At 41.4% G+C, this 10,201-nt stretch overlaps 1 protein-coding gene across 1 annotated transcript in view; it reads left to right on the forward strand.

The window, feature by feature from the left end:
- The window catches only part of col14a1a (collagen, type XIV, alpha 1a), a 174,102-nt gene extending 166,595 nt beyond the window's left edge, over positions 1-7,507 (forward strand). Inside the window, exons 46-48 of the mRNA XM_062991785.1 lie at positions 2,360-2,437; positions 3,697-3,852; positions 6,889-7,507. Coding sequence (XP_062847855.1) covers positions 2,360-2,437; positions 3,697-3,852; positions 6,889-7,157 — 503 coding nt within the window. The 3' untranslated portion in view covers positions 7,158-7,507. The remainder of the gene's footprint in view (positions 1-2,359; positions 2,438-3,696; positions 3,853-6,888) is intronic.
- Positions 7,508-10,201: the final 2,694 nt, after the last annotated feature.

The following is a 10,201-nucleotide window of genomic DNA, read 5'->3' on the forward strand; positions in this document are numbered from 1 at the left end:
TGATCTAATCCACCCTTTTGGATGTTAGGTCTGTTCCATCTGTTTCAGTAAATAAAACCAAACTGAAAGCTTAATTTTACTTTTCTGTTTTGACTAGTGATTAGATTGCTGGCAGTTGTAGCCTACTGGTTAAGGTACTGGACTAGTAAGCAAAAGTTTGCTTGTTTAAGCCCCAGCACTGCCAGGTTGCCACTGTGGGGCCCTTGAGCAAGGCCCTTAACCCTCAATTGTTTATGCCTATTTCACACTACACGATTTTTGCCCGATGACTGGTCGACGCTAGATTTGCCGGCTCGGGAGCAACTCGGCATTCACTCGACGACCGAAACTCGGCTCTCAATCGCTATGTGTGAACTACTTAACAACTCGATCCGAGCAGCTTGAAGAGAGATATCTAGCATGTCAAATATCTGGATCTGAGTTGCACAACTGGCAGTGAGTGCTATGTCGAACAGCCAATGAGAACGCAAGATACGGTGTGAGGGGAAACGCAGGGGCATAATATAGTTTATATCAGAATACATCGGCACACACACAAGTTTTACAGTATTTCTGACCTGATCGTTCTCTACAAAACACCGTCGCATTGCAAAATTATTTATTAACCTCCAACTCACTATAGAACAATCCATCTAATTCATGTAGCCAAATCCACTCAGATTAATTTTTCTCCTTGATTTTACGCTGCACATCAGCGCACAAACTTTGATCGTTCGCTACTTGTTGACGTGCATTTTTGGACGTGGTATCATTAAACCCCTCGTCACTTCTTGCGTTTGTTTTTGTGACAGAACGTAGTTTGAGAGACCAGAGAAGCTCTCCTGCGATTCCAGTTGGTGATAGATCGTGTAGTGTGAAACCCCCTATCGCCGATCAGTCTTGTCTTAAAAGACTCCCGATTACAAGAGATCCAGTTGTGTAGTGTAAACTGTACAGAGACCTGACGACTTGGAAAGTCGTGTAGTGTGAACTTGGCATTAGACAATCTACTGTCACAGTCACTTTGAATTAAAGCGTCTGCTAAATGCCGAAAATGTAAAATGTAAATGTGATTAGAATCCTGTTTGTGTTGTCTTCAGGCATGAATATACTGTAGGTTCCCTCTCCTTTAAGTCTATATAAGCCTCCACTTTTGTGAGAAGCTGTCCACAAAAATAAACCCTTCAGTCTAAAGGAATTTTGCCTATTCAGTAAAAAACATTCTTTAGGCGCCCAGGTGGCACAGCAGGATATTCCACTAGCACACCAGCGCCGAGTTTCTGAACTCCTCGGTCCGAAACTCGGCATTGCCACAGGTCGGCTGGGCGCCATCTAGCGGGCATAATTGGCAGTGCCTGCAGCAGACACAGTTCTGCTAGGCTGGGATGACCGGACTATGTGGGTGGGGTCTTCAAAACGCTGTGTAAGGACCCTGATTGGCAGATAGTGAGGCGCCTGTGCAGAATGTGTTGGTGAAAACGGGTTTCGCTGAGGGCTGCACGTGGGTCGGAGGAGGTGTGAGCAGCAATATACCCACCATGACTGCAATCAGGGATCCCCCAGCAGCGGAAGACAAATTGACTACACTAAATTGGGAGAAAATGGGAGAAAATGCATAAATAAATAGAAAAAAAATAAAAAGCAGAATTTTCCCAGAATATTTACTAATCTCAGGTCAGGTCAGGGCTCTTTGCAGAACATAAACACCAAGCTTATCAAGCCATACATTTTTTTTACTTTGTTTTATGCACAGATTTTATACACCTGTAAGCAACAAGTGTGGCTGAACTCAATAAATGCAAGAGGTGTCCTCATACTTTTTACCATATGGTGTTCCAAAACATTTATGTACAACACGTTGAGTTGTTAATGTGCTGTATGAATAATTTTTCTTAATTACTTGTGCAATTATACACTAATTTGACGGTATAAAATGCTATGGGTTCAGGCTTCCAAATAGTGTTTGCTTTTTATTTCTTGTATTAATATATCATCTTCATCTTGGCCTTTCCTGTTCCTGCCATTGTGTTGTGATGTTCACCGTAATGAAGCTGGTGCTGAGCATTTGTACAGCTGTTAATGAGTTAATAATTACAGTTTTCAAACCCTTTGTGGGAAATTACAGCTTTGGATATACGTATGTACAATTTGTCCTAAATTTACACAGTTTTTACTCCCACGCACTGATTTATGACAAGAAACTGAGACATACTGATAGAACAAAATCAGAAATGTGTTTGTAAGTGGTGGTTTATGGACATTTTTATATATTTGGCACCAGGTCTGGTATTTCAATGCCTGCCCAGCATTGAGTAATAGCAAGTACCAGTACACAGATGGAGTAATGGTTTTACTTTATCTAACTTTATTTATTGTTTAGGTCTGTCAGGAGAGAAAGGTGACAAAGGAAGTCCAGGTGTGGGAACACAGGGTCCCCGTGGACCCCCAGGACCCCCAGGTAAACAGTTTCTTTACAGTTGCTTTATCTGTGGTCATGTCTGATGTAAAGACTAAGAATCAGAATTATATTTGTTAAGACTTTATAATATAGCATTGTATTTTCTACAGTTAGAAGTAAAAGTGCAGTGATAGCTCAGTGATTAAGGTAACAGACTAGTAATCATAAGGTCCCTGGTTCAAGCCATAGTACCGCTAGGTTGCCACTGTTGGGCCATTGAGCAAGGCCATTAACCCTTAATTGCTTTGATTGTACATGGTCACAATAGTAAGTCGCTTTAGATAAAAGTGCCTAGTAAATGTAAATAAAACAGGAACAACCCAAACAGGCACCACTAGAACTTGAGGTTCTGGTTTTATTTATTGTATTTAATCTTAGTGAAAACAGTAAAAATGACAGCACCCTTATTAGTGTCAATCACTCACTAACTCACTCACTTTCTTAACCGCTAATCCAATTAGGGTTGTGGGGGGGTTGCGTCACAGCAAGAAGGTCCTGGGTTCGATCCCCAGGTGGGGCGGTCCGGGTCCTTTCTGTGTGGAGTTTGCATGTTCTCCCCGTGTCTGCGTGGGTTTCCTCCATGAGCTCCGGTTTCCTCCCACAGTCCAAAGACATGCAGTCAGGTTAATTGGAGACACTGAATTGCCCTATAGGTGAATGTGTGTGTCTGCCCTGCCATGGACTGGCCCCGTCCAGGGTGTCACTGTGTGCTTTGCGCCCATTGAAAAGCTGGGATAGTCGCGCCCCCCCACCCCCAATCGTGACCATAATTGGATAAGCGGTTAAGAAAGTGAGTGAGTGAATATCTGATATCTGAATCTATCTCTTGTGGCATAAATAATGGAAAACATTCTAATTATATGTGGTCCCTCAAAGAAAACATCAAGCATTTAGGCTTTATTGACTCCTAATTCTGATCTACTCTTGGTTTCGTTTGATTCCTGTCTGGAATATAAACCACTTATTAGGAGTCTACCTGTGCCAGTAAGAATGTTTGCAGATTAGTTTAAGCTGTGAGGCTGTCAGGAAGCTTGTGAGCTGTCAGCATAAGATTTTCCTCCAACTGCACTTTAATTAATACAATTTTGAAAGACGCTTCAAGAATCTTTGAGACAGTGAAGAGCCAGTGGTTTATCAGGAGGATCTGACTTCAAATATACAGACATGTAGAAAATCATCCAGTGTAGCCAGTTCTAAATGAGGAGCTCAGCTGGTTTGCATGTGGTGCTTAGTTAATGTCGGTTAATTCTGTTCTACAGGGCCTTCAGGCGAAGGCAGGACAGGCAACCAAGGTCCTCCAGGCAGGCCAGGCAATCAGGGAACTCCAGGTCGCCCTGGAAGCCCTGGCTCCACCGGACCAGCGGGACCACCAGGCTATTGCGACCAGAATTCCTGTTTAGGGTACAACGTCGGAGGTAAAGCAAGTTCTTATTTTATATCATCCATCACTGTCATGACAAAACACCAAGAAGTTCAGTTTGGTTTTCTAATGACTGCAGTTATATCTGAGAACATAAAGAGAACATTCAGTGTCTAGTACTGCTGATAATGCTAATTTCCACATGCACAAATTATCCAATCTGCTCTTAATATATGTAGAATGGCCGTTTTTATGTAATCCATTTCAAAAACAAGGCTATTTTCATTTATAATTTTTTATTTGCATATAAAACCACAATCTGTCCAGAATTATCCTCCTATAAATCAGTGTTTGCAACACAGAACAACCATAACCGTAAACGTCTACATAAATTTAACAGGGTGTAAACGCCCTCAAAGTTTTCCAATGAACCATGTAAAAAGTTCATGCCTGTTTGATGTGAGTATTTTAATAAGAATTTGGTTCTGCTAGGATATGAAATTTCCTGCAGCGTCAGGGAGGAGGCCATTAGACACTAAAACAGTAAGCGTTAATGCCACTCTCTCAGGAAAATGTGGTGAGTGTAGCCGATAATGGGTTATACCTTTATTCTCTGAATACAATATGACTATTATAGTAGATGCACTTAAGAAGTTCTGTTCTGTTCTCAGGTTCATTTTATAGCTGCTAGTTATGCCAGACGGACACTGTATAATTGTAGAAGTTCAATTCACCTGTCACTACTTGATAGTTTTGTCCGTTAAAGATGTTCAGTAATTTCATACAAAACAATAAAACTTTATTCAGAGCAAATAGCATTTAAAAAAAGTACCCAACTTTAATAACTTGTGCTATACTGTGTGCTGCACCAATAAGCAATTAGAAAATGAATTCAGACTACTAGGCGGCATGGAAGACATACACCATCAGCATATCTTTATCTCTCTATCTGGCTGTCTACCTGTCTTTCGGTCAGTCCATTTATCTGTCTCTTTGTCTAAGTATCTGTATGTCTACCTGTCTGATTATCTGACTTACCATTATGTATCTGTCTGATTTATGTATTAGCCTATTTGTCTACTTTTCTACCTGGATGTCTCACTTATGTATCTGTCTTTCTGTCTGTCTGATTGATGTATTTGTCTGTCTGTCTGACTTACCTGTGTGTCTAGCTGTCTTTAAATCTACACTGTATGGACGAAATGTTGTTAGATATAATTAATAGAACAAATAATATACATACACCAATGGGTGTGACTGATGCTCTCATGAGTAATTGGGTGTCCACACTCTTTTGGCCACACAGTGTACCCATCTATCTGTCCATCTGTCTGTCTGACTGTCAACCTCTCTACCTAAGAGTCTATTTGTCTAACCCTCTACTTGCTCACCCCGTACTTACCTACTACTTGTTGTTCTCTGTATCTGTATATCATTCTATCCATCCACACACACAATCATCCATCCATCTGTCCATCCATCCAACCACCCATCCATTCATCAATCCATCAATTCATCCAACCTTCCATCCATCTATCTGTCCATCCATCCATCCTCCAACCATCCATCCATCTATCTGTCCATCCATCCATCCAACCATCCATCCATCCATCCATCTGTCCATCCAACCACCCATCCATCCATTCATCCATCCATCCATCCATCTATCTGTCCATCCATCCATCCAACCATCCATCCATCCATCTATGTGTCCATCCATCCATCCATCCATCCATCCATCCAACCATCCATCCATCCATCAGTCCATCCATCCATCCAACCACCCATCCATCCATTCATTCATCCATCCATCCATCCATCCATCTATCTGTCCATCCATGCATCCAACCATCCATCCATCCATCTATCTGTCCAACCATCCATCCATCTGTCCATCCATCCATCCAACCACCCATCCATCCATTCATCCATCCATCCATCCATCTATCTGTCCATCCATGCATCCAACCATCCATCCATCTATCTGTCCATCCAACCATCCATCCAACCACCCACCCACCCATCCATCCATCTGCCCATCCATCCATCCATCCATCCATTTTTCTGTCCATCCATCCAACCACCCATCCATCTATCCATTCATCCATCCATCCATCCATCCATCCATCCAAACATCCACCTATCCATCCATCCAAACATCCAAACATCCACCTATCCATCCATCCAAACATCCATCCATCCACACATCCATCCATTCATCCATCTATCCATCCATCCATCCAGCCCATCAAATTATTTTGTGAGACTGGACACATCACAACACATCACCGACATTACTTTTCCCTCACACAGATGTCTGATGCAGCTAAAATATGGCTCGATTTTCATAACACTGTCAAAGACAATAAATAGTCTTTGTAAAACTTGTTTTTCGTTTACACTGGCTTACTGGTATTAGATTCTTTCAGGATCTTCTAAAACAGTTTCTACAGTAAATCTTTTAAACAGATTTGGGAGCAAGACAAGCGATATTGTAGCAAGTTAAAGTTTAAGTGATTGTGTGGTGTCTTACTTACATTGTGTTTCTTTCTTCTTTCTGGGGCTCCTCGTTGGTCTCTTGCTTGTAATGGAAGGCCAAGAGCAGTATGAGAATGACTACTGAATGACATTCTCTGAGACTCTGCTGCTCTTCTTTTTCCCTTCACCCCGCTTACCCCCCTACTTTGGAAAAATAAAGACTGGAAAAGACCCACTGCTCCTTATGTTCCCGTGTTACATACTTCCACATTCTCCACCACCACTTCAGAGCAAATTACCTTCATATCCCTGTTGTACATCTTGCATGCCTATTGATGCAAACCCATCTGACCTTCTCTTCTGCCTCTCTCAATTTGGTCTGACATTTCTGCAAGCCATGTCTGAATCCAATGTGTTCCCAAAAGTTACTGTTGAAATTCAGTTTCTCAAAATTTGCTGCTCCTCTTTCTACATCCTGTCTTCTCTAACACTGTGCCTTTATTTCTCTGCTGCTTCCCTCTGATGCTAACCCAATGGCTGTTTACTTGGTGGTGGTAATTGAAAGACAGAGGAAACACTGATGACCAAACCAATTCCCCCGATCTTCCCATAGTCCAACAGTTACCTCCCAGTACCTACCAAAACCAGGGGCCTACCAACACTAACAATGAGGAGGATGAAGAGGAGGACCCATACGATGAATATCAACGCTACCCACCCCAGTACTATCAACCCAACTACCCAGACCCTCGTGGTGCACAGCCTGGAAATGCCTACCCCAGTGCCATGAGGGGACTAGGCATGCATCGCTACTCTCGCAGCCTGAGGGAAAGAAGCGCCACTCAGAACACAATACAGACGGAAGACGAGAGTGCACAATGACAACCTCATTCACAAAAACACACATACCCATATGCACATTGATTATTGAACTAAGTATCCAGCTGGATAGGGTTAGGTAAGAATATTTGGAAAGTGCCTAATATATGCATAATTACTGCGAGCATGGGTGGTACAGGGGGAGGACAGGAAACCAAAACTGTGCCCACAGACCGCCAGTGACTTTTATTGTTTTTTTTTAAATGTAAAACTGCATGTAATCATTTAAGACTTCGACAAAGCAGTGATTTGGAAATAGTCCTCAGCATCTTTTGGGAAAATGTCATTGAATGTGGGGTGCAACTGTACAGTTTGTGTAATTGTTTTTATTAAAAAAAGAAAATTGAATTTCATTGCCTCCGTATTGATTTGCTTCAGAAAACTCCAATGACTGTTTATTTACTATCATAAGGTTCTTGACAGTGCAAGACCATTTTAAATGTATTAAACCAGATTAAACAGGCTGCGTTCACACAGCAGGTAAAAGTTGCCCAAATTTGATTTTTTTTTAAATCTATAATTGCCATTGTGACAGTGATGGTATTTATTTGTGGTGATTTAATACTTCTCACTCTATTATTTACATTGAAGCAATTTATTTTATGCTCATAAATACTCATTTAAAGGTTTATTTTAGCCTTTAATGAGATAAGATCAGATAATCCTTTATTAGTCCCACAGTGGGGAAATTCACAAATATATATATTTATTTATTTATTTCTACATTCACTGTCCATTTTATCAGCTCCACTTACCATATAGAAGCACGTTGTAGTTCTACAATTACTGACTGTGGTCCATCTGCTTCTCTGCATGCCTTGTTAGCTCCCTTTCATGCTGTTCTTGAATGGTCAGGACTCTCCCAGGACCACCACAGAGCAGGTATTATTTAGGTGGTGGATCATTCTCAGCACTGCAGTGACACTGACATGGTGGTGGTGTGTTAGTGTGTGTTGTGCTGGTATGAGTGGATCAGACACAGGAGCACTCACCTCACTGTCACTGCCGGACTGATAATAGTCCACCAACCAAAAATATCCAGCCAACAGCGCCCCGTGGGCAGTGTCCTGTGACTAGAAGATGACCAACTCAAACAGCAGTAATAGATGAGCGATCGTCTCTGACGATCTGACATCTACAAGGTGGACCAACTAGGTAGGAGTGTCTAATATTAGAGTGTACAGTGAGTGGACACGGTATTTAAAAACTCCAGCAGCGCTGCTGTGTCTTATCCACTCATACCAGCACAACACACACTAACACACCACCACCATGTCAGTGTCACTGCAGTGCTGAGAATCATCCACCCCCTAAATGATACCTGCTCTGTAGTGCTCCTGTGGGGGTCCTGACCATTGAAGAACAGGGTGAAAGCAGGTTAAAAAAAGTTTGTAGAGAAACAGATGGACTACAGTCAGTAATTGTAGAACTACAAAGTGCTTCTATATGGTAATAAGACAAAAGCTTCAAGCTTTATAAACTTTTCCACCACAGCGGATCTGGTCACATACCAGACTTGGTACAGTGTTTATACCTGATGCAACTTCCAGGCATAACCTTATCTGGGCTTGGGACTGGCACTGAGAACACACTGACAAGTCCACCTTGCAGTATCTAGGCTGTTTCGGCCACCCCTTTTGATATTAGCCTACCAAGTCCTGGCATACGCTCGATCGGCCAATAGCACCTCTGAGATTTGAATCTTCTGATCCCCAGATCTCAGTGGTACTGGTCTAGCCTATTTTACTGCTGAGTCACCTGAGTGCCTGCAAGCTTTATATAGTATTTTTGAAACATATTTAATACTTGTGTTTTGTGTGTGTGTGATATTCAGTTAACTGCTGTCGTTTGCAGATACGTAATGTTACCCCAGACACTCACACCAGTGATAATTAGCATACTTTAAACAACATAGTCAAATGAATAATTACATAACTTATAAATGCACAAATTGCAAGATTTATCACAGTAAAAATCACATCAACCATTAGGGTGCTGAGCGTATTAATACACTGATACAAACAAGCTAAATAAGATCATCGTACAGTGTGAAAAAGCCATATTGTTTGTACAGCCACTTGGATTTCCTGTGGATTTGATCTAATATTTATACAATCTGTGAAGATTTAGTGAGAAAGGGCTCTTCACAAGAGCTTGAACAGTGAGTCTTTCCCTGTCTCTCGGTGTACATGACCTCAGGGGGTTTTACTGTGGAAGTGGTTGAATAGTTGGACCTGTGGGCTACTGTTCTCTCCAACTAAATCAAACTTTCTGTCTTAAACAGGTGCCAATTAAATTATTTTTACATTGTTTTTGTAACCAGTAAAACCATTATATGACAGTGACGATGTTTTGTCTGGTTTATGTTGTTTTCCTGCTTTGTTCTCTTTTTTTCAAAAGCAGATCAGACAGTGAGATCAGACGGTGTGATACTCATATCAAAGACAGCTTGTGTGTGTGTGTGTGTGTGTGTTTTGTGTGTCTAGGTCTACAGTAGCTATACCACAAACATCGTTTATGACAGAAACATGAAATAGTAAACAGCTGTCATCGTCTCAATGACCCTCACAACACAACACAGACGTGTGACTAACGAGGGCGTTTCATTTCCATTGTTTTTCTGAGAGTTTAATGCTTTTCTAAAGGGTGATGTGGCATGTCAAATGTCTCAGATTAACATATGAAGCCTATTAAGGCAGAACCACAGGTCACAGTTGGACCAGGGTCAGGCCTGTGAAAGCCATTTGTGGCCAAACGCACCGACCAAAACAATCCACGCTCCACTGAATTAATGAGGCTAGCAAAAACCGTTCCACATGACTGGATAATTACTGGATAAATACAAATCAAGTATTTTAGAAATGAGAAATGGTGCCATGCAATAAATATATATCTCATTTTAATTTTGTCTCTCATTCAAAACAAGTATCTGCTTTGTACTTACTCTTCTGGCATGTTTTTGGAAGAACATCAATGTGTGTGGAGGATAATTGGAGACACAGGATTAACATAACAAACTCAACCCAGACAGTAACCAAAGATGGAGA

The sequence above is a fragment of the Trichomycterus rosablanca genome, chromosome 3 (genome assembly GCF_030014385.1).
Source record: "Trichomycterus rosablanca isolate fTriRos1 chromosome 3, fTriRos1.hap1, whole genome shotgun sequence".
Classification (NCBI taxonomy): domain Eukaryota; kingdom Metazoa; phylum Chordata; class Actinopteri; order Siluriformes; family Trichomycteridae; genus Trichomycterus; species Trichomycterus rosablanca.